At 37.2% G+C, this 24959-nt stretch overlaps 1 protein-coding gene across 5 annotated transcripts in view; it reads left to right on the top strand.

The window, feature by feature from the left end:
- The window catches only part of GRM5 (glutamate metabotropic receptor 5), a 504061-nt gene that overhangs the window by 411977 nt on the left and 67125 nt on the right, over positions 1 to 24959 (top strand). For all 5 annotated transcript variants that reach the window (XM_055320784.1, XM_055320785.1, XM_055320783.1 and 2 more), the window contains exons 5-6: positions 1981 to 2149; positions 8124 to 8250. In XM_055320784.1, the coding sequence (XP_055176759.1) occupies positions 1981 to 2149; positions 8124 to 8250 (296 nt within the window). The remainder of the gene's footprint in view (positions 1 to 1980; positions 2150 to 8123; positions 8251 to 24959) is intronic.

Raw genomic sequence — 24959 nt, 5'->3', positions numbered from 1 at the left:
TCCCTCTGTTGCTTCTAGCCTGCTGTAAATTCCATCAAGTGTGTTGCTCATTTTGTTTACTGAGCCATATATCTCTGCTATGTTATCCCTTATCTCTGTGTTAAGGGTCTCATTCATGTTGTCTGCTCTTTTCTCAACCAGTAAGTATCTTTATGTTTATTACTTTAAATTCTCTAACAAGTATGTTATTTATATCAGCTTTACTTAGATCTCTAGTAGTGACCTTGTCCTATTCTTTCATTTGGGACAAATTGTTCTTTCTTCTCATTTTGTCTAAGTCTCTGTGACTGTGTTAAGAAAGTCAGCTACATCTCCTGTTCTTAAGGATAATGGCCTTATGAAGAAGAGGTCCTGTAGTGCTCTGCAGTGTAGTGTCACCTGTTCCCCAGGGCCTGGCACTTCACAGAGAAGCTCCAATATGTTCTGCATGTGCTTTGCTGTTGTTCCCTAGCCTCTTTATCCTTTAGGCCAGTCATCTTCAGAGGTTCTTTCTGTCTGTTGTGGGCAATGTTTGGTCCCTGGCCTGAATGTGCAACTTTCTGACTAGGTGTCCTCGAACCTGCTCATGAAATGAGACCTATTACCACTGCCTCCAGAACCAAAGCCTTACAAATTCCTGTGTCAGGAGATGTGGTGTGAGCTGGGGTTTGAGCCAGTCTTCTTGCGGAGGGGCCCCGTCATGCTGGAATTTAGGCAAACATGACTGACAAGGATGGTTACACTGGAGTGCAGGGCTTAGTGTAAACAAGTTAGGTAACAAGTTGTCAGTGCTGGGCTGGTTACCACAGATGCCTCTGTGTTTATGCTGAGGGGCAGTGCAGGGAAATAGTGCCTGCCATACCTGGAGGGGTCTCTCTGTGAATGCTGTTTCTCTGGAACACACTCCAAAATGAGCAGATAACCTCTCCACTGTGTACCCCAGGCACTCTTCAGCTCACTGTTTCCATGTTGCTTGTATGTAGGTTGTTTGCTTGACTTTTATCCAAGAGGAGCCCCAATATTCACCAGGTTCTCCTGGAGCCAAGACCACTGACCTTTAGAACTCAAGGATTTAAATACCACTGATTACAATCACTCATGAAATTTGGGCCCTCTTGCTTTCCAAGACAATTGGAATGGGTATTGTTTTCCTCATGCACTCTCCTGTGTGTGAGTCTGTCTCTCACCCTTCTCTACAACAGTGGCTCACTCCCCACCACAGCAGCCATGACCTGTTTCTCCCAAACTGAGTCTCTGTACTTCCTACCTTTTTCAGTGTGGTCTCTTTTCTGTCTTTAGTTGTAGGGTTTGTTCTCCCACTCTTCAGGTTGGTTTCTAGGGTGTTTAGGATGATTTGATAGTTATCTAGTTGTATTTGAGGGACGAAACAAGGCTAGGATCCTCCTACTCTGCTGCCATCTTCCAACCTCATAAATTCTTTTTGGACATTTTAAACATCATTCCTGAAGGCATCTTTTATACAATGAGTTTAGCCATTGGTACTGGGTAAAAAAAAGAAAGGTAAGATCAGGCCCTATCCAGATTATCCCCACATTTCCTAAGCTGAAGATAAGATTAAAGGTTTACAAAATTTCTTACTTGGTTAGTAAAGGGAAATTTTGTCATTTTATTTGAATAGAGATAAAAAAAACAACCCTTTCTATCTTTTTTAGAATCCTAACAGTAGTACTTGTTTAAACTTCTTGAAGTTATTTCAAAAATGTCTTTCATCCTTGCTGAGGTCAAGTCACCTTCTCACATGGGATTATCTTCTATTTCAAGTTTAAGTTTGATGAAAACAAAAAAAAAAAAAAAAGATGAGGTCTCTTAAAAGAAATTGAAGCCAACAGGCTTTTTTGTTATTCTCAGCATAGTGTCATGGAAAATTCCAGTGTCAGTAATATGACAATAGATACATTTTTGGGAAATGAAATCTTTTGCTTTTTCATAGTTGAATATTCATATTCTTAGCTGAATAATCATTATATTCTTGTTCCTAAGGTATGAAATAATGAATTTCAAGGAAATGGGAAAGGATTATTTTGATTATATCAATGTTGGAAGTTGGGACAATGGAGAATTAAAAATGGATGATGATGAAGTATGGTCCAAGAAACACAACATCATCAGATCTGTGTGCAGTGAGCCATGTGAGAAAGGCCAGATAAAGGTAAAAGTGGAGTCTATTTTTTAAAATTTTTGTTGTAAATTCCAAAGTGTTCATTATCATTGGCTATTTCTTTTTAAAAAAGATTTATTTATTTATTTGAGAGACAGAGAATGTATGTGTGCTCATGCAGTGGGAGAGGGTTGAAGGAGCAGATGGGAGGGAGAGGAGAAGGGAAAGAATCCCAGGCATACTCTGCACTGAGCATGGAGCCTAACATGGGATTCAGTTTCATGACACTGAAATCATGACCTGAGCTGAACCAAGAGCTAGATGCTCAAACAACTGGGCCACCCAGGCAGCCCATCATTGGCTATTTCTAAAACTTTTGGATATTTGTCTTACCTTTTACATTATAAACTTCTAATGTCAGAAATTGTGTTTTGTGTTTTGGGGGGGGTGTTTTGCTTTTTTTTTTTTTTTTTTTTTTTTTTTTACTTTTCTCTCAATTCCTTTTGATAGTATGGCCCACAATAGACTTAGGAGTTGTACTAATTGAACCAGTTGATGAGTCATGTTTACCCACACCCTTTATACTCATGTAAGCCTCTCAAAGACATGCTTCCTAGGGATAAATAGCTCACAGCTGGAAACCACATTAATTTCTAATTAACTTAACAAATATTTATCAAACTCCTACTAATGTAATAGTTTATATCAATGGGGCGAAAAATAAGTAACACACATTTATTGCCAAAGATCTATAGTCTAACTGAGGAAAAATATCTTGGGCACAAATAAGCAACATTATATAAAATGTGATGACTTCATTAAGAAAGAAAAAAACAGAGCTATATAAGTTCATATAAAAGAAAAGGAGAAAAAAAAAGAAAAGGAGACATTTCTTCTGAGTAAAATGTCAGACACTGGACCATGAAGAATGGGTATAATTTCAGAGAGAGATGTGTAAAAATGATCACGTATGTAGAAGGAACAGTAATTAGAAAGATACAGAAGTAGTATCCCGAATAACAGTGAATAATCTAGGGTTCCTTGCTTTAAATAGTTATTATAAAAGACAGAATTGGAAATGATAGCTTGAAGCCATATTTGTGGAGAGTTTTGAATGTCATACTAAGCAGGTTGACTTAATTTTTATTAACCGGGAGTCAGAATAATCTTGGCAAAGATGTTGACATAAACTGGACTATAGTAGGTGAAGATGCATGAGTTGTTATAAAACATGAGTAGAGAAAGAAGAGAAAGTTAGAAGGACACTGTGATAATGGTGACAAGAACCCTGGATTATGGAGGAAACAGTGAGAATGGAATGGGAGCAGGGGCAATATTTGAGAGAAGTATTATATAGAGAGTATACTCAATCAGCCCTGGCTATCAATTGGATGTAGAGTTGGAGAAGAAAAGCCCAGGATAATCAATTGCAATTTTAAATCTTAGTAACTAGAAAGTGCCATTGTCGAGCATAGAAAAATGGGAATGGTTTTTAAAGAAAGTCAGTGGGTTAGTTTGGAAGCCTGTTAGTTTTGAGATATCTAGCCAGTAATAGAAAACATCAGTCTATGACAATGAGAAGTAAGGCTGAAGATACAGATTTAGAGCTAAAGTTGGAGCTGTTGGAGTATATCAGTCACTGAACCTGAAAGTATACAAAGAAAATAAATGTGGATCAAGAATAGACATTGAAGATCTGCTTTGAAAGCATAAAGGAAAAAAGAAAAGATAGAGTGAAGGACAACAGGGCCTGGGAAAGATAGATAACTAGAGAGTATAGTGTCATGTAAGGTGGTGGTCAATGGAAGAGAGAGGTCAAGGAAGACAAGGACCGAAGGAAAGAGGAAAATTGGGGTTAGCCAATTTTCATCTGGGACCTTCTTGAGGCAGGATTTGTAGATTAAACAGGATAGAATGGTAACTGAGCAATAAGAAGTGTGGTGACATGCAGGTAAGAGGCAGTCCTGCTAGTTTGAGGACATTGAAAAGTTACTTTTAGAATAAGTAAATTCTGGCCACACTTAGAGGAAATAAATCAGTGAAAGAAAGAATGAAAAAATAATAAAAATAGAAAGAAGTTTAGCTATTGAGGTATAATGTCCTAGGAGAAGAAAAATGATATCAAAATAATTTATTCATCAAATAGTTATTGAAATACAATAGTACCACATTTCAGGCAGTGTATACACCTGGAGCAGTTGGCCTTGGTCTTTTCAGTCTACTTCATGTTTACTCTGTTTGGAACATTTGATGTGTTCATTGATTGGTGATTACAAATGAAAGTGAAATAATTCAGTATTAATTGTAAGATCTTCAAGGGGTAGTTCTGAAGATTTGGTAACCATAAGACAAGAAGGAAGACAAGACAAATAAAGATAAATATAAATGTATTAATATCTGCTAAATGTCACAGTAGCTTATAGAGTAGCTAAAAATTTCTGTATGTTTTGTTATGATATACAAGGGTTAGGAAACAACAGTCCACGTGACAAATCCGATCTGCTACCTGTTTCTGTAACTAAAGTTTTATTGAGGGGCATCTAGGTGGCTCAGTTGTTAAGTGTCTGACTCTTGATATCAGCTCAGGTCTGATCTCAGGGTCCTGGGATCGGGCCCACATTGGGCTCAGTGCATGGTAGGGAGTCTACTTGAGACTCTCTCTTTCCCTCTCCCTTTGCCCCGCCCCCTCACTATGTGTTCTCTATTTCTCTGTCTCTGAAATAAATAAATAAATCTTTTTAAAAATAAGGCTTTATAGAAGTATAATGTTTATTTGTTTATGTATTGTCTATGCCTGCTTTCATACTATAATAAATAGAGTTGAAGAGTTGAGTTGCCATAAAGACTATATGGCCTACAAAACCAAAAATATTTATTGTCTGGTCCTTTGCAGATAAAATTTGCTAACCCTTAATATTCAGTGACAGTCTGCATCTTGCCCAGTCATCTTACAATTAGAATCTGTATGTGAAATTCTTTTTAGACTCACTCAGAATATTGATTGTTCATAATTTCCATTTCCTCCTGTAGAAAGATTAGGTTGTATAAATTATCACATGGATGTTATTTGTTTTGACCTTTCACAGCAATACAGTTTAAACCTATAACTTCAAAATGCTGAATGGCTGATTTGGGAGATTTTTTTTTATATATCCTTTCTACCCCATTCTACTGGGAATAACTTACATGATGGAAGAATATGACTCTCTATTTTCATATTTTTAGTACTAGTTTATTTGTAACTTTTAATTACCTTTTTTAATCACAAATTTTATTTTTCTAACCATATATCATTTTTCCCTCTATTAAATAAATAATTGACAACATTTTCTTAATATAGTTTAAGGGTGTCATTGAGCAATTTCATTAAATATGTCAACACCTCATGCCATTGTTTAGATTTGTTAATTCAGTGCTCATGGAAATACACTTGGTCTAGCAAAGGTTCAAATATGTTACATATTGTTATTCATAAAGAAATCACCACTGCTTCCAGGGTCTTAAAAAAGAATGAGAATCACTATGTAATGGAATTGTCACTTTCTCTTCTAACTCAAAATGAATGTGAAACAGAACATATACAACAAATGAAAAAAGTAATACAAATCAATTCTAAATGATCAGAAGCAGACATATCAAGCTGTCACCACTGATTCAAAAAAAGAAAAAGACTGTAATATTGGAATTATTTTTGGAAAAGGAAATGATCTTATTTTGGTTTTAAAAAAAAACGTGAAATTTACAAACCAATGCAAGCTAAAGCACAGAAAATGAGCATATTCCTAAAAGGAAAAATGTAACTGCTTTTGTTTGCCATGCCCCGGTAAGAAAGAGAATCTTGCTGTATTTCAAATGTGATTGCTTGCATTACAAAATCTAGTAATTATCCAACAATAGTTTTATCAAATGTGGTTGAAATTACCTTACAGGGATCCCTGGGTGGCGCAGCGGTTTGGCGCCTGCCTTTGGCCCAGGGCACGATCCTGGAGACCCGGGATCGAATCCCACATCGGGCTCCCGGTGCATGGAGCCTGCTTCTCCCTCTGCCTGTGTCTCTGCCTCTCTCTCTCTCTGTGACTATCATAAATAAATAAAAAAAAAATTTAAAAAAAAAAAAAAAAAGAAATTACCTTACAATCAAATGTATTTCTCTATATAAATATTTATATGCATATTACTAATAAATCAGGTTACATTTTTAGTGTCCTACCATTTACAAATCACTGTGCTATTTTATTTAATCAACAGGAAATCCTATAAAGCTAGATATTGTTTAAAAAGCATTGATCTTGGTTTGAAGAAACAAAATCAGCTGGGGGACTGTTCAAAGCTGCACAGTTGTTTTAGTGGCTACAAGTAGGGGCACCTCTTGATTCTCAAGGTCAAGACTCTTTCTACTACATCTTTCAAAATATCATGAACTCTATCTTTATTGTTTTTAAGTTTTATTTTAATTCCAGTTAGTTATACATACAGTGTTATGTTAGTTTCAGCTGTGCAATATAGTATGAAATTCAGCATTTCCATGCATTACCCAGTACTCACCATGATAGGTGCACTCTTTAATCCCCACCAGCTTTTTCACCCATCCCCCCAACTATCCCTGAACTCAACCTTTATACAGACCAATAAGCCTCAGCGTTTATGAGCATGAGCCCTGACGTCCAAGGGCTGTTATATGATCCTTCATTTACCCATATGTGTTATGTAAGCTCAGTTCTAACCCTAACCCTAACCCTAACCCCTTAAAAAAAAAAAAAAGAACAAAATAAACCCACCACCTTATACTGCTTTCTTGTTTTAATGAGATAACAGCATACGGCAGGCAGAAAACAGCCAATAAGTAGTATTATTATGAAGAATACTTTAGGTAAATTGAGAAGGTCTAATTAGCAACTCTGCCTCACTTATCTGATTATTTTAAGGAAAGGATGATCCAGAACTTTTTGTCATCATCTCTCCTTGTGTGATTGCTGTATCAAGAGCCAGCAAAAGGGATAGAAAATATAACGAAAGAGGTGCCAGTTTACGATCGTACATGGCTATCGGTATCTAGACATTTTACTATCGAAGGTCAGTAATAGAGTCAGCACTGAGGACGAGAAATATATAGTGTAATCATTGCTGTTTCTGGTTAGTACTGGTTATTAATCACACTTTTAATTATTTATAGGAATGTTTAATGAATGCTATCTCTATTCCACAGAGGCCATTCATGCAACAGTGGTGGAAAAAACTAAAAGACATCTATTTCTAAAGAATAAGATCTGGAACTCCTTCAACTGTTAAATCATTTCAATTATTTTCCATTGCCGTAAAAAAAATCAAACAGATGAAGGGGTGTATAATAGCTTCAATGACCTTATCCACCATCATACCAAGCAAATCAAAGCTACTTGAATAGGAAGGAATGAGCTGTGAGTTATTGAACCAGATTTCGAGTAGAAACAGAGACCAAAGAGATGAACTCCAGAAAAAAAATCATGTTCTACCTCTTAATTCAATAGAAATTCCTAATGATTTTTAAATCAATATGGATAGATTTTTTAACTTTAGCAGGTATATGATGCTTTTTGCTAACAATTATTTAACTGGTGGAGGGAAACCAAGGTAAATTCAAAAAGCAAAAGTTTTAATTTTAGGGAAAGACAGACACAGACTCTGAAGAAAATTCCGTTATAAATATACATATGTAAATGAATGTGTATTTATATATGAGCACAAACACAGGCACTTAATTAAATATAGATATCTAAGAATAAGTATACAAAGACTTGCATTTAATTTCATTCTAGACCCTGTCATCAACTAATTTTATGATGTTGGACTGATCATTCAAAATCAGCTTCAGTTTCTTTGATTATAAAATGAGAATATTAATATTTATACTGCCTATCTGATAGCATTTGAAATAATTTATGTGAAATCAAGCCATTCCTGCTTTGCAAAACAGCATATTTGAATAATGGATTGCTGAGTTTTTATCTATACAAAAAATAATCAAAATTTTAAATATTTACCTTAGGTGATCCGGAAGGGAGAAGTCAGCTGTTGTTGGACCTGTACACCCTGTAAAGAGAATGAGTATGTCTTCGATGAGTACACCTGCAAGGCGTGCCAGCTGGGGTCGTGGCCCACTGATGACCTTACAGGTATAGGTATCACAATGTCATCTTGGGTACATGCCTCAAAAATCAACTGCAAAAGGATGCAGACATGGGTGGAGGGGGTGTCACATCTCCAAGTATTTCTCATCTTGGTGGTCTTGTTCATGTGACAAAGAATTTCTTTAGGGACAGAAGCCTTCCCAGTGCCTGAGCTAATCATGAAAATATGTCTCAGGGAGAGATTGGTCAATATTCCCTCGGGGGGCGGGGGCTGTGCTGGGTGGCTCAGTTGGTTAAGCATCTGCCTTCAGCTCAGGTCATGATATCAGGGTTGTGGGATGGAGCCCCACTTCAGGCTCTCTGCTCAGCGGGGAGCCTGCTTCTCCCTCTCCCTCTGCCACTCCCCCTGCTCGTTCTCTCTCTCTCTCTCTCTGCCAAATAAATAAATAAGATCTTAAAGAAACTATTCCTGCCCTCACCCCCAAAATAGATGAGAATTCCTAAGTTTTCTGCTGGACATTTTTCAGCCCATTCTCAGGATATTCCCAGAGTTGGGTAGAAATTTGTCTAAAACTTCACTACGCTTAGTTCTTTTCCTTAGTCTCAGCCAGGAAGCTCTCAATAATGAGTTTTCAAATAATGCTGGCATAAGGTAAAACTCATTTTGGCTTGGTGTTTTGTTTCTGTTGGTGTTGTTTTGTTTCTTTGGCTTTTGTATTTTGGTTTGGTTTTTTTTTTCTCCCAGATATGTAAAGGAATATGTCATTGTTCTCAAGATTATATTTCAGAGCTATTTCTAATTTTTACGCATAAAAACAGAATATAGGCAGATCCGGTGGCCCAGTAGTTTAGCGCCACCTTCAGCCCAGGGTGTGATCCTGGAGACCGGGGATCAAGTCCCCTGTGGGGTTCCCTGCTGGAGCCTGCTTCTCCCTCTGCCTGTGTCTCTGCCTCTCTCTCTCTCTCTCTCTCTCTCTCTCTCTCTCTCTCTGTCATGAATAAATAAATAAAATCTTTAAAAAAAAACACAGAATATAATACCTTTCATCTTTCCTTCCAGTTTATTCAGTAAACATTTATTAGATGCATATTACATGCCTTATTGCCTACCATTGAAATAAAGATATAAAAATAAAGATACAATACTTATCTTAAAGAATAAGGGGGCACTTGAGTGGCTTAGTCAGCTGCTTAACTGGTTGAGCAGAATCAAAATCATTTGATTTTGGCTCAGGTTGTGATTTCAGGGACCTGGGATGGGACCCTGAGGTGGGCTCCACGCTCAGCTAGAAGTCTACTTGAGTATTCTCTCATTCTTCCCCACCCCCCCCCAAATAAATAAATCAATCTTTAAGGAAAAGAAGTTAATAAGGGAGGTAAAAATATTAGTACAATATATTAAAGAGGAGATTTGTGGACATGGGATATGAGGAAAGAAAATGTAGAAGACTACATTTTCAAGGAGAGTAAGAGAAAAAACAGTCTAGGCAGAAGGCCCACCATGTGGGATATGGTTTTACAATGAACATAGATCTAGTATAAAACTCCTAGAGGCTAAAAGATCATAAAACCATCAGTGTTAGACTCTATCCCTCACACGATGAGAGATTAGCCATGGTAGTTGTATTAACAATTCCGAAAGCCTGGTTCTAAAACTCCTGTGATCCTGGACCTTTTGAGACCAGCTCACATTAAGACTTTGCTTCTGTGATTGGTGTTTATAGAGAAGACTTCCCTTTTCTTAAAAAAAAAATAAGAAAACATCCAAATGCTGGGGCATCTGGGTGGCTCAGATGGTTAAGCATCTGCTCTCAGCTCAGGTGATGATCCTGGGGTCCTGCGATGGAGCCCCACATAGTGCTCCCTACTCAGCAGGGAAACTGCTTCTCCCTCTCCCTCTGCCTCTCCCCCTATTTGTGCTCTCTCTGTCGCTCTCTCTCAAGTGACTAAAGGAAAATTCTTTTAAAAAAAGAGAAAAAGCATCTAAGTGCCTTCTGATAGCATTTGAGACCTGTATTCACCATCAAACAATGAGCTTTCTGATACCCATACATCCTGATATCCCCAGAGCTAACTCAGTGCTGAACATAATGTCTTCAATAAACTTAGTTGAATGGATGAGCTACATAGCACACACACACACACAGACACACACACACACATTATGTTTAATATGAAGTAAAAGAACAAGAATTCAAAAAATGAAAATATTAAGGAAAACATAATTTAAATTTGTAGTTATAAAAGTTCTCTTTGAAGAAGTGAAAAATGGTTGGGGCCTAAATGATAAATAGAAATAGCTAGCTAAGAATAGTGAGAAGGGCATTCTGGCTGAGGCATACATAAGATCTGTGTATATATATATATATATCCTTATAGAACATGTTCAGGATGAGTGTTTGGTATGAAGTATAATGAGAAACCATTGCAGAGAGTATAGTAGGAAAAAAAACACAACATGATTAGATGTATATTTTCAAAAATACAATTCTGGTAGCTATACAGGACAATAATTTGGAGAGGAATGGAAAGTGGAAGAGGGCCACAGGTTGAGTGGTTACTACAGGTTGCTACTACAGGCAAGAATACTTAGTGTCTTGGACTAAGCAGTGCATTGAAAGATTTGAGATATACTTTTGAAGTAGAATCACCAGGACATACTGGTGAATTGGCTGCAGTGGATATTAAGGGTACCAAATTTTCTCCCTTGAAGACTGAAAAATAAATGCATTCTTTGACAAAGATCAATAGTTTGGTTTTAGACAGATCAGTTTGGGCAGCCCGGGTGGCTCAGCGGTTTACCACTGCAGCCTTCAGCCCAGGGCCTAATCCTGAAGATCCAGGATCAAGTCCCATGTCAGGCTCCCTACCTGGAGCCTGCTTCTCCCTCTGCCTGTGTCTCTGCCTCTCTCTCTCTGTCTCTCATGGATAAATAAATAAAATCTTAAAAAAAAAAAAGACAAGATCAGTTTGACATGTCTTTAATTAATTTAACAAATGAAATATGAAATAATTAATTTAACAAGCCCCTTAATTTGAGCCAGAAAATGTAATGGGAACTGTAAACACAAAATATAGTCAAAGTTTTCAAGAAACTTATAATCTAGTGAGATAAAAAGTAAACAACACAGTGTACTAAAGTGCTGCAGGTAGATAAGGAATGAACAAAGTATTATGGAAGAATGAAGAAGGGCATGCTTAACATGGAGAAATTGAGAAAGTTTCATCTTGAGGCACAATCTTCAGCTCACTTTTTAAAAATTGAAGAAGTTCATATTAGAAAGAGTATGCAACATCAAGGCTTTGAATGATACCACCATTCTCCTAGATGCCCTAATCAAAATGAAGTCCACCATCTTAGACTCTTTTCTATGCCTGGCCACCCATATCCAGTCACTTATCAAGCTGGGATATTTGAATCACTAAATATCCTTATTCCCTCCTTTCCTGTCCATTTGTACAACTCTTCCCTTGACTAGGTTCTCATCATCTCACATTCGAGCATTGCAATTGTAATTCGAGCATTGTAATTTCCCAGTGTATTTCCTTACTATCAAATGTATGCCACTTTTCATCTTGCTGCTGGATAATGTACCCAAAATACGTATTTGTCTATTTTACTTCATTGCCCAACATTTATCAGTGTTTTTGTATCTCTACTGTATGTACTCCAAGTTTTTCAACATGGCATACAGAATTCCCTCTCATTCTCGCCCTCTTATAGTATAGTCTCAGTCACTACCATTTTTATAACTCTCATTTTACCTTCTAGCACCAAAGGCTGTTTATAATACTTATCTAACACAATGACATTTTGTTCCTCCGTGTCCATATATGTGTTATCTTCTCTGCTAAGAAGGCACTTACTCCTCTTTACTTGAGTAACTCCTACTCATCCTTCCTTACTCTGTTCAGATGTCACCTTCTCTATGAAATCTTTTTTGGTGTACTTCCCTCTTTACATCAGTTTTCAAATTGGATTTTAATGGCCTTTATCTTTATCTGCCTCTTGTACTGAATCATCAGTTTCTCAAGGACATAACTATATCTCAATCATATTTTCATTCCCAGCTTCTAACATGATGCCCGGCACAGAGTAGGCACTCAGTGAATGTATGTCAACCTGCAGGAAAATTATAGGGAGGGTAACAAATGAAGACGAAAGTACATATTAGGGCCATCCTGTGAAGACAGGCTTTAACTAAAGAGTTTGGACTTTATCCAATGGACAGTGTAGGGCCAGTGGAGGCTTTCAAGCAGAAAAATGAAATGCTTTTCCTCTGGTTACATGCATACATGTGAGTGTGTGTATATGTGGGAGTAGGGGAGAAGAAGAAGGGGGGAATAAATGCCAAACTTGGAAAGGTCTCTGCGTTGATATTATGTGAAGTTTAACCTTTGAGATCAACGGCATTTTTCCAAGGAGCCTATAGCTGTTTACAAACCTATCTCACCGACTCTGATTCAAATAGATCACTTGGGGCTGCTCTCTAGACAGAAGACTGCTCTGATGGCTTCAGCTCTTCCAAAACCACCACAGAGATGCTTGGGGCTAGCTCCAGGGAATATTTTAAGTCTTCCTTCTACCCAACTGGCTTATAGTTACACTACTTCAGCCTATAACATGACAGCTCAGGTCACCGCTGGGCCAGTGCCCTCATTGAGATAATAGATAGCAACTACCATATACATTATGCTTTCTGTGTGCCAGGAACTGTTTGAAGCATCTTACAAATGTTAATTTATCTAATCCCAACACAGTTCTATAAGACTGGTAGCATGATTAGGAGATCTGAGCCTACTAACAATTGAAAATTGTTTAGAAAAACAAGTGGAGGGGTAGCCTGGGTGACTCAGTGGTTTAGTGCCACCTTCAGCCCAGGGCATGATCCCGGAGACCGGGGATCAAGTCCCACATCGGGCTTCCTGCATGGAGCCTGCTTCTCCCTCTGCCTGTGTCTCTCTGCCTCCCTCTCTCTGTATGTCTCTCATGAATAAATAAATAAAATCTTAAAAAAAAAAAAAGAAAAGAAAAACAAGTGGAGGTGGCAGTCAACTGGCATTAATGTCTATCTACATATTTATCGATATATTTGTATATATTCAAATGATGGAGGGCTGAAATGAAGATTACTCACTGTTAGGAAACGATGTTTGTGAGTGCTGGGATTGTGGATGACTTTTTCATACACACACACGCATACATATATAAGTGTGTAAACATATGCATATAATATTGAATTATGCTATGAGAATATATTTCTTTTTTAAAATATTTTATTTATTTATTCATGAGAGAGAGAGAGGAAGAGACATAGGCAGAGGGAGAAGCAGGCTCCATGCAGGGAGCTCGATGTGGGACTCAATCCTGGGACACCGGGATCACACCTTGAGCCAAAGGCAGACGCTCAACTGCTGAGCCACCCAGGCGTCCTGTGAATATATTTCCATCAGTAAGGCCATTAAAGTAAATTTTAAGCTAGCCATATTCTTAAGCTATCATAAATTGGCAGGAACCTGGAACCGGGAATTAGGAAGAGAGAGAAAGAGAATCTGGATGAAAATCAGAAAGAAGAAGGAAAAAAATGGAGAATGAGGGCAGAACACAATGTCCCTAACCCAACTTATTTTCATTGAGACAGCAAGTAGTTATTTTTTGTCTAACACCTTTCAGATATCTATGTTAACAATGAATAGGATACATGGGATCCCTGCTTCAAAGAGATGATCATCCTAAATATTAACAGAGAATAAGATATCGAGTGTTAATAACAGAGAGCTCCCAAGAGCATAGGATCCTATATCAGTGGAAGCAAGTTAGAGGAGTTTTAAGTTTGTCTCTTTGACGACTAGCAGATATCCAAGAATGGAAGGAAAGGTGGTAGTTGGCCAAACTAAAATGGGAGAGGAGTGTTTGGGACTTAGACTACAGCCACTGAGAAGGAACAGAGAGTTTGGAGTGGAGGGAATGAGACAGGCAAGCGAGGCAGAGGCCATCTCTATAAGGGCTTTGTAAGCCATGGTAAATATTTTGAAGTTTCTTCTTTTTTTTTTAAGTTTCTTCTAAGGGAAATTAAAAATCGTTATTGAATTACTTAGTAATTTGTTCAACAAATATATACCTAGCAATTCCTGTGCCTCAGGCAATGTTCTAAGAGCTAAAAATATTTCCATAACTAAAACATAAAATTCTCTGCCCTTACGATGTTTACATTTGAGTAGAAAGAATAGTTTTGAACAAGGCAATTATCATCTCCAGGAATGTCCAAGAAATGAATAAAAAAGTTAATGCAAACATGGTGGACTGCTTTATAAATATTATTCAAATAGTTGCAATGTAAAGAGTGAATATTATTTATAAACATGAACAGGAAGGATACTAATTTCAGAATACTAGTTTCACCTAGAGAGAGAGAAGGGAGTCAGATGGGAGTTACAAAAGAGGTATCAATTTTGTCTCTAAGCTGTGTATGTGTAGTTTGAAACAATTATGACAAAATATCACAATTTGTTAAATCTGGATTTTTTAGGGACACCTGGGTGGCTCAGTGGTTGAGGGTGTCTGCCTTCAGCTCAGGACATGATCCCGGGTTCCTGGGATGGAGTCCTGCATCAGGCTCCTTCTAAGGATCCTGCTTCTCCCTCTGCCTATGTCTCTGCCTCTCTCTGTGTCTCTCATGAATAAATAAATAAAATCTTTTTTAAAAACCTGGATTTTTTTATGTTCATTCTATAATTCCATGCATGTTTACAATCTTTATAACTTAAAAATATTTCATATTCTTTGGACTATTTAAATGTTGAATACTAAACAATAACATTTTAAAATAAAGATTAAAACAGGGAAGTTAAAAGGAGGATAAAAGAAAACCACAATAATGAAATTTTGCAAATCACAATGTGAATCTATTTGTGGTTTGGACTATGATGATGTGGTGGGAATAAAGAGCAAAGGAGCAAACTGATTAGGAATTGAAATCGAAAGGAGAAGGTAACTGTTTCCCAAACAGAACAATACAACTACAATCTAATCTGGTTTGAAAAAGGAAAGAGGAAAAAATAGTGGAAAGCAACAATTTAGAGCTCAACACTCAAAGAATTCCCTGAAAGCTTCTGCCAAGGCAACTTTTTCATCACACACTATTCCCCACCAGATAAATGCAAAAACTGTCCTAGAAGGAATCTTTAATTTGTTTCTCTCAAAGAATTTGGGATGGGTTAAAAGTAGCAGATCCGTGGTTCCTCTGTCTAAAGCCAAAGCCACGGAAACCCTTTCAGGTGGGCTTGCCAGCTCTGGCAACCTTCAAACAAACCCAACTGAAAAGGAAAAAGCAAAAACAAAATGACTTTCCAGAAAGTAACTCAATGAGAAGCTTTATGACAGGAAGTTAGAATGATTTCCTGCTTTTCACTTTATAAATGTATCTTATTTATTTTAAATGCAGAGCTGTAAAATAGAAGGAAGGCAGGGTGCTTGCTATCAACATTTTAATGTCAGTAGGAACATTCTCTAGGAAGTTCCTTCGGTTCCCCCAGTTACCTAATTGCTTTGGAAGTTGAAATCTTTGTATCTTCATTAAGGGAGAAAAAGAAAAGAGAGTCTAACAAAAGGGAGCTGGTGGGAACCTGGGAGGGATTGGAAGATGAGCTCCAAGGGTACTAACCACGCACAAGTTTTATAACTCTAGCATTTCAGATACTCTTTTCTTACAGGTAATTACTTTGTCTGTATTCCTCAGTTTGTCCCACTTTTCTTGGGACTTTTTTTTTTTTGCCTTTTAATAAATAAGTAGATTTAAAAAACATAGGGAGGATTGATTTTCATTACCAATCATTGTAACTATCTTAAGCATTAGCTTTTTGGGTCCTATGAGGTAGATATTACTGTTTTATAATTGAATTAATTAAGACCCTGGAAGATTCTGTAAACTGTTCAAACTAGGGATTAATTGACAAAACCAGTGGAAAATCAAGCCCAAGTACTATGATTTCGCTGCTTTATGCTACCCACCTTCCTTTTTCCACCATTCACATTTTGTTGTTTCATATTATCCAGAAGTCATGGAAAGGAAAAAAATTCAGCGTTCAAGCTGGTCACATGTTAATTATCTCCAAATTGCTCTGATATTTTCATTTCAATTGTCCTTAAAATGTGCTGCCTATTTACTACAATTCAACTTGGATGAGGAAAGGGGTAAAAAAAATCATTGCCACGTATTAAATATTTTTTATTTTTATTTTTTAATAATAAATTTATTTTTTATTGGTGTTCAATTTGCCAACATACAGAATAACACCCAGTGCTCATCCCATCAAGTGCCCATCTCAGTGCCCACCACCCAGTCACCCCCACACCCGCCCTCCTCCCCTTCCACCTCCTCTAGTTCGTTTCCCAGAGTTAGGAGTCTTCCATGTTCTGTCTCCCTTTCTGATATTTCCCACTTATTTAATATTATTTGTTTCTGATTCTTTAGGGGAGATCTGTTGTGATTTTAGTTGAGAAATGTTTATTTTATCACTATGATTATATTAAATACTTCTTGTTAATATTAAAAACAGAACAGGTTTTCATTATGGTGACCTCTAATTTCTTGGCTTCTAGGTTAGGTAATAATTTGAATAGGAACATATGTTATACCAGCTGGTTATTCTATTACTCATTCAGCAAAAGTTCTTTTATCCAGTTTCTATACTGTTGTCAATGCTGTGCTAAGTTCTATAGATAGAGATGTAAATGGAAGGTGTCTGACTTTCCATTTATATAGAATCAAAGGTCCATAACAGAAGAGGGCTGACTTAAAGCAGGAATTACATTTAGAGTATAACCTATGATAGGGCACCTGTGTGGCTCAGTAAGTTAAGCATCTGGTCATGATCCCAGAGTCCCAGCATGGAGCCCCACATGGGGCTCCCTGCTCAGTAGGGTTTCTGCTTCTCTCTCTGCCCCTCACCCCACTCACGTACTCTCTCTCTCTCTCTCTCTCTCTCTCTCTCTCTCACACACACACACACACAAATAAATGAATAAAATGTCAAAAAATACTATAACCTATGATATATACTACAAATGAACCATATGCCAGGTTCACTGGTGGCACAGTGGATGGTACTAATGAGCAAATATTCTAATTAGGTGCAAATATAGCGCTAGGTATTGGACACACAGTGATCATGGAGACATAGTCCCTACCCTCAAGGATCCCAGTGCCTGGGCAGACAGACATACTAAAAAAAGGCAATTTCAATATAATATATTAAATACACCCAGCATGTAGTAGAAATTGATTTAATGTTTGTCAACTGAAAGACTAAAAGAGGAAGAGGAAATACGAGAATGAACAAATAAACAAAGGAAAGGAACAAAGGAGGAAGGAGAGTGTTAGGATGAGAGTAAGTAGTGATTACTATAGAAACATTGAGAAGAGAAAATCAACTAGGTCTTGGCAGTTTGGTGGTACCTTCTGGAAGGAAATGGAATCAGTGAATGTGAAATGAAGTTAACCAGGTAAAAGGAAAAGGAATTTGCAAGCAGAAAGAAAGCACTGAGGAATGTTACAAAATGTCATATGTAAGGAAGGTATGTGCCTGAAAATATTTTTCCAATATCACAAAGCTATTCAAGAGCAAGTGAAGCACTATTTTACATTTACTTTTCTGACAAAGCCGATATGATGGGGACGATCCTTTTCTAAAGATCAAACATCATAATAGTGACCAAGTGTAAAAGAGACTTCATTTAACAATGGAGTTCCCAGGGCCCTAAGCACTTTCTAGATTTTCCTTAAGTTTGCTACATAAACACCAATACAATCTAAGGAAGGTGAATTTATGACAAACGTAGTTTTAAAAAATGCAGGTGAGAGTTTTGGCTGTGTGCACAACATATCTGCTATAAGTCATCTTTATTATCTTACAATAGCATAATGGTTTAAATCAAAAGGCTCTGGGGTCAGACATATCCATGTTCAAATCTATACCCTGCCAGTGATTCACTGTGTGACTTTATAAATAAATTTCCTTCTCTGAGCTTCAACTTCTCACATAAAATTAAGGTAATGGTAGTAATTAGTTCAAAGAGTTATTGGAGAGATTAAATAGTGTACAAGTAGTTTAGTACCTATTAACAATTCAATTATATTTCAGTCTAGTGTTAATAAAATTTTAAAAATATATAGTGATGAGAAATGAATATAGAGATTGATTGATTAATTGAAGATGAATGAATGAGAAAATCTAGAAGTTCTAACTTTTCTCTGTTGATGTCTTCCACATTTGAAAGTAAGATCCTTTAAATCAATGACTAGCCCAGTGAATGGTGCAGAATAGGCAGTGAATTTGTATATGAGCATTTCTTTTAAGGTTACTCAGATTCTCTTTCGATTCTAAATGAATGGATTAGACAGGTTAACAGGTTAATGGTGATCTGGAAACCCCAGAAAAGTAGTCATGAACCATAACAAAACTAAAAGGCATTTGGGGCTTGAGTTCAGGAACCTGAAACCAAGACCTGAGCCAAGATCATGAGCGGATGCTCAACCAACCAAGCTCTCCAAGTGCCCTCCCCTCCTTTTTTAAAATCACTCTCTGTAATCAAAAGTTTTCTGATTTCATTGGAGGCATTATTATCTACTTCTGCTATTTTTCTCAGTCACAAGAGGGAAGAAAAGATTTTTTAATCTTCCCCAAAGGGATCTAGCATCTATTTCCCTCAGTATTTTTACATTTATATTCAGCTGTATGTTTTAAATAAAACTGAGGCTAAAGTTTTGGAGTATCCCAGGGCTTAGTATTTTCTATCTACATTTGCTTCATTGGTGATCTTACCCAGTCTCATGGTATTATTCTCAGTTATACATTGAAGACATTTCTAAATTTGAATCTATAGCCCAGGGATCCCTGGGTGGCGCAGCGGTTTAGCGCCTGCCTTTGGCCCAGGGCGCGATCCTGGAGACCTGGGATCGAATCCCACGTCGGGCTCCCGGTGCATGGAGCCTGCTTCTCCCTCTGCCTGTGTCTCTGCCTCTCTCTCTCTCTCTCTGTGTGTGACTATCATAAATAAATAAAAAAATTTAAAAAAATGAATCTATAGCCCAGACTTGTCATCTAATCTCCAAACTTGAATATTCAACTGCCTACCTGACATATTTACTTGGATATCCAAAAGATATCTCAAATTCTACATTTCCAAAGATGCAAACCAGGTCTTTATCTTCCTGATCCCCAAGCATTCTATATTTCACCTGGTGGCAAATCCATTCTTTCAGTAGCTCAAACCAATAACTTTGGAATAATCCTTTGATTCCTCTCATATCCTTTAATCAATTGACCAGGAAATCCCACTGACTCTTCAAACAGAATCCTACCACTCCTCCCTACCTCCCCTGTAAAATCATCATTAATTGCCTTTAATAAAATAACCTTAGTAGTCTTCCTGATTGTACCCTTGCCCCTACCTATAACCACTTAATACCCCAGGCAGAAACAACTTTCTGTAAGCCAGATCACGTTGCTGCATTGTCTAAGAACCTCCCATGGTTTCTGATCTCATTCAAAGTCAAAGTCCTTACAAATTCATGTTCTATAAAATCTGGTCCTTTGTTTTGTCTCTGGATACTTTCCCCTTCACTTCATCTTCCCCTCCCTCTAACACATTGGTCCTTTTTTAGTTCCATTAAAACACTGAGAAGGCTTTTATCCTCGGGTCATTGCCTTAGCTGTTTGCCAGGAATGCTCCACCCCAGACACCCATACTGTTATCCTTCCTTCTTCCAAGTCCTTGCTCGATGTCTACCCTGAGCAACTTGTTTAATACTACCAATTGTCCTTCCTTTCTTCGCCATTTCATATCTAACCTTTCATTCTATTATGTTGTTTATGTATTAATTTATTTTTACTGATTATATGCATATTGTCAATATCCCTAGTTGGAATATAAGGTAGAGTAGGGGATTTTTTTTCTTGCATGTTTTGTTTGCTTTTGAATATTAAGGTCCTGGAACATAATAGATACTCAATAAATATTTGTTGAAGAAATAAATTACAGGATAGAAGGAAACAAATCCCCAAGTATTGAGTGCCTGTCGGGTAATAGGAACTTTGTATTCTGCTAAGTAACCCTCCTTATCCTCCAAAAATATTGGAATCATTATCTTCATTTTGCAGAAAACTGAGATTAAAAATGTAAAATATCTGTGTTTGTGGTCACACAGTAAGTAAAAGAAATAAGGTTCAAGCCTCACTATAAAAGCTCTTGTGTAAAACTCTTGCTTTTCCTTGATACGATGCTGTAGACAATATGGAAATAAGCATGAATCACTGGATTCCTTCTGAAAGGATCTCTAAAATGCAATGAAAAATTTTGTACAGTGGTCTTTTTCAAATAATGAGCTTGATGAAGCTGTTTTAGTTAATGCTGAAAAGAACAATGTTTTTTTTTTTAATGAAATTCTGGTGCTCATACATCCAAAAATTATAAAATTGCCTTCTTACTCTTCCAAATTCTCAATTTTCATTAACTGATAAATTTGTTTAACCCACCAGATAAGTCAAGAAGATGATATATTTATAAATGTAACACCATTTGTGCCAAGAAAAATAAAATTGCAAAAAGGTCCTCTCTCAATGGAACTTCTCAAAACAAGTCTCAAAGAGAACATAAGCCAGTTTTCATCTTGCCAGAAACCATGCAATGGAAAATGTGCACTGTATTCTTCTTCACAATGATAAATTTGTGGTCTGGCTAAAAACAATGTCACCATGGTCAAAAACCACTTTGATATAACCAGACTGAAGAAAATAATGTGGTTTCATTGATTTTAGCTTTTGATAAATATAGCCTACTCAAAATAAATTATCACATTTTCCCCCAATAACATAAAACATTATAACACAGTGCCTACCACTACATTATCTAACGCACTTGGAAAATTTTTATAAAACAGTGGTATATTATATGAGTAATATGAAGCAGATAAATGTCTCCTACTTGCCACCTCCTAAAAATCACATTAAGTCAAGTGAAAAATTCAGAGAGCATATGTGCTGCCTTGTACTTACAAACAATTTAAGACAATATAATACCATTTACTTGAGGCTGTATTTATATAAACAGGCAAGAAAGGGATCCCTGAGTGGCGCAGCGGTTTGGCGCCTGCCTTTGGCTCAGGGCGCGATCCTGGAGACCCGGGATCGAATCCCATATCGGGCTCCCGGTGCATGGAGCCTGCTTCTCCCTCTGCCTGTGTCTCTGCCTCTCTCTCTCTGTGTGACTATCATAAATAAATAAATTTAAAAAATAAAAAAAAAAGTTTAAAAAAAAAAAAAACAGGCAAGAAAGATGAAATAGGCCTGGCTTTTCCCCAGTAGAGCAGAGGACAATCTAATAAAACACACAGGCAATTTAGCAGATATTGAGTCACTACTATTTTATGCATAGACTTCTCCTTTTCCTCCTTTTCTCATCATAATTATCATGCCACTCTTCAAGTCACACATTATATTATATGGTCCTCAGTCTAATCCTTGCAATGTAGGCAGGACGGTATTATTATCTCTCTTCCTAAAGCTTTTACTGACTTCCTATTTGAACCCTCAGTAGTAATTGCCAAAAAAATTATAACTCTATTATGAGGGCAGCCCGGGTGGCTTAGCGGTTTACCACCGCCTACAGCCCAAGGCGTGATCCTGGAGACCCAGGATCGAGTCCCACATCAGGCTCCCTGCATGGAGCCTGCTTCTCCGTCTGCCTGTGTCCCTGTCTCTCTCTCTCTCTCTCTCTCTCTCTCTCTCCTCTTTGTGTATTCTCATGAATAAATAAATAAAATCTTAAAAAAAAAAACTCCCTTATGACACTCTGTTATGAGGCTGTATAGATAGGCCTCTGCACATCTGACTTCATCATTTCACCCTTTTCTTTACATTTCTTCTGTTTTCCATATCTGTTCTTTTTCTCTTGTGGTTTCTTTCACTTCACATGTTCTCCACTTCCAATCTTACCTCAGTTCTCTTCATTAAAAATACATGAAGTAATGGTGCCTACCTAGTAGACTGAGGTATTAAAGAAGATATAAGTGCCTAGAAAAGTAGAATCAAAGAGCCTGAGTACTTGTCCAAGACACCATTTTAAGTGAATAAATTATTGTCTTTATGTCATCATGGTGTGGGCCAAGTGCTTTGAATGGAGTGAGTGCTTTCTACTGTGTGTTCAATTGAGAAATGAGTGGCATACTTTAGTTGTATGATGGGAACATTTTTAATCTCTTTAAAATGAGATGAGGCATTAATCTTGCCCCCTACGCACTTATGTATGGGTGAGGTTTGTTCCTATATTTCCTTGTAATAGTAAATATGAGCATTTTAGTTAATGAAATATATACCAGTGGCTGAATTAAGAAATACTAAATATTATGACAGTTAAAATTCAGGAATCAGTAGGCTTGGAAAGAGAAATGAGAGGTAAAATCCACAGCAGAATATACATGCGATTTTGTAATCTGCCTTAGGTAAGGAAATGTAAACCCAGGCCAGGCCTCAGAATATTCCTCTTATGTCTCCAAGACAAAAAAAAAAAAAATCAAGACCATGTGACATAGTCTGTGGGAACACAGAAAGAATACTGTGGGGCCTGCAAGAACTCAGAGTCAGAAAATCAGAAAGCCTCTGAACATTCTGATGGAAGACCAGCCACACGGGAGGAAAACTCCTTTTAGTATACAGACTATTTGAAAAAAAAAGAAAGAAAGAAAGAAAAGAAAGGAAGGAAGGAAGGAAGGAAGGAAGGAAGGAAGGAAGGAAGAAAGAAAGAAAGAAAGAAAGAAAGAAAGAAAAAGAAAATCTAAGAGTCTGACTAGAACCAGAAGAAGGTCCTGGAAAACCATAATTTTAATGGAAAGATATATAAAGTAATTGTAAAACGCTCACTGTAGCTGAAAATATCTACGTAACACTTTTTTGGAGTCTATTGGCTTTAAAGTGATGACTGTAATGTTTTATTATAGTAAAACACAAAAATAGTTTTTTAAGCATTGTATAGACTCAGTCCTAAGAAATTGCTTCACCCAGGCTTTTCAGGTAATGTCTTTACTTTCTCATATGCAAATTCTTCTACAAGGGTTTCTCTATATCAAAGCTCTCATTATAAGGAAGAGAAGGGAATGGAATTCTGTATTATTTCTGTTTCATGTGTGGAAAAAATTGAGACACAAATAGAGGGAAAGCCTCATAATCCCAGGAAATAGTTGTGTGCCAGCTGAAAAGGAAGTGTCTGTCTGATTCTTCAGTTGTCCCTCCTCTTCTTTACTGTAATCACACATTCATTCGCCTGTTTCAACTCCTTGCTACATGCCAAGCACAATACAAAAAGCAAAGACACAGCCTCCTGCTCTCATATTGCTCACAGTCCACAGGTAAGACTGATAACGCAGACTCACTGTGAGCATGATGGTTGTGCTATTATGTGCAAAACAGTGTTGTGCTGGTGCTATGATAGGCCCCAGCCTAGAGGCGAACCATCCAGGAGGAACCTGTCCTTCAGGCTCAGGAGATCAGAAAAGCCATGCTCAGAGGATCTGGTGAATGAAAGAGTAAGGAAGAGTTAGCTAGGGGGCTAAGGGAAAAGTAAAAATGAAGCAAAGTATTCCAGTCAACACATTTTACTATTGAAATTCATACACTGTGTTTTTCCTCTGCTCTTCATCTGCAGTATGACCAGAAGTCATATTTTTCAAAGCTGTTCCCTACAAATGTGCATCTGTGATAATCCTTCCCCTTAGCACCCTGCAGTACCATTAAACCATCCTTTATGCTTTAATTATGAAATAAATCTTTGCATACAATTTCAAACTCCCCTATAAAATGTAACCAATAAAAAAGAACAAAAATGAAAACTAAATAAAAGCTACAGCCCTGAGTTTTCAGCTCTCTGAGGGAATTTTATTAAGGAATCTAAAACAAAAATATTTAATAAACCATGAAGGGCATGATACAGGCTGGATCCAGTGATAAATGGATGGCTGTGAGTCCCCTGTGTGGCAATGTTAGAAATGTCCTACAATCAATCCTTGTTCTTGTGTCCTGTGGGTATCTGGTGCCCATTCAAGAAAATTTCGACACTAGAAAACTTTAGGGACACAAAAGCAACAATCAGTGTCACTGGTCCAGCAACCCAAGACATATGTGCCAGGATGAGGGCATTGCTTGATGCATTTGAACTGATGAGATTCTCAGAGGGGGGCATGGACTTTTGTTAGGATAACAAATGTCAAATATGTATGCTACCACTGGCCCCTCCTCACACATGGGCAAACACTGTTAATTATTCATGATTCTCTTTCCTACTAAATAGCCACTTTCAAGACCACTTTCAAAGGGGCACCTGATCAGTTTGCCTCTCCTTATATGGCATCAATCAATCAATCAATCAATCAAAAATCCCACAGGGTTTTAATCTCAGCCTCATTAAGTTAGCATATTAAACCTTATACTATTCCTCTGTAAAACAGATTTAATACTTATCTTGTTTATTATGAAGATTACTAAAATATCTAGAATAACACCTAGCATATAGTAGGCACTCAATAAATGTTAGTTTCCTCCCTTTTTCTCCTCCTGAATAAGCAGGAATGAGGTAGCTTCCTATTGAGGCAGGTTCAGATAAAACTTAACCAACATTCTGGATAGAAACTAAGTTTTTATTTCAGGGAGTCATCATGGTATGTTTTGTTTCATGATAATATAATGGTAAAAATGGTAAAAAA

Source organism: Nyctereutes procyonoides, unplaced genomic scaffold (assembly GCF_905146905.1).
Source record: "Nyctereutes procyonoides isolate TBG_1078 unplaced genomic scaffold, NYPRO_anot_genome, whole genome shotgun sequence".
NCBI lineage: Eukaryota > Metazoa > Chordata > Mammalia > Carnivora > Canidae > Nyctereutes > Nyctereutes procyonoides.
The sequence above is the reverse complement of the archived record's forward strand: the minus strand, read 5'-3'. Positions and strand labels throughout refer to the sequence as shown.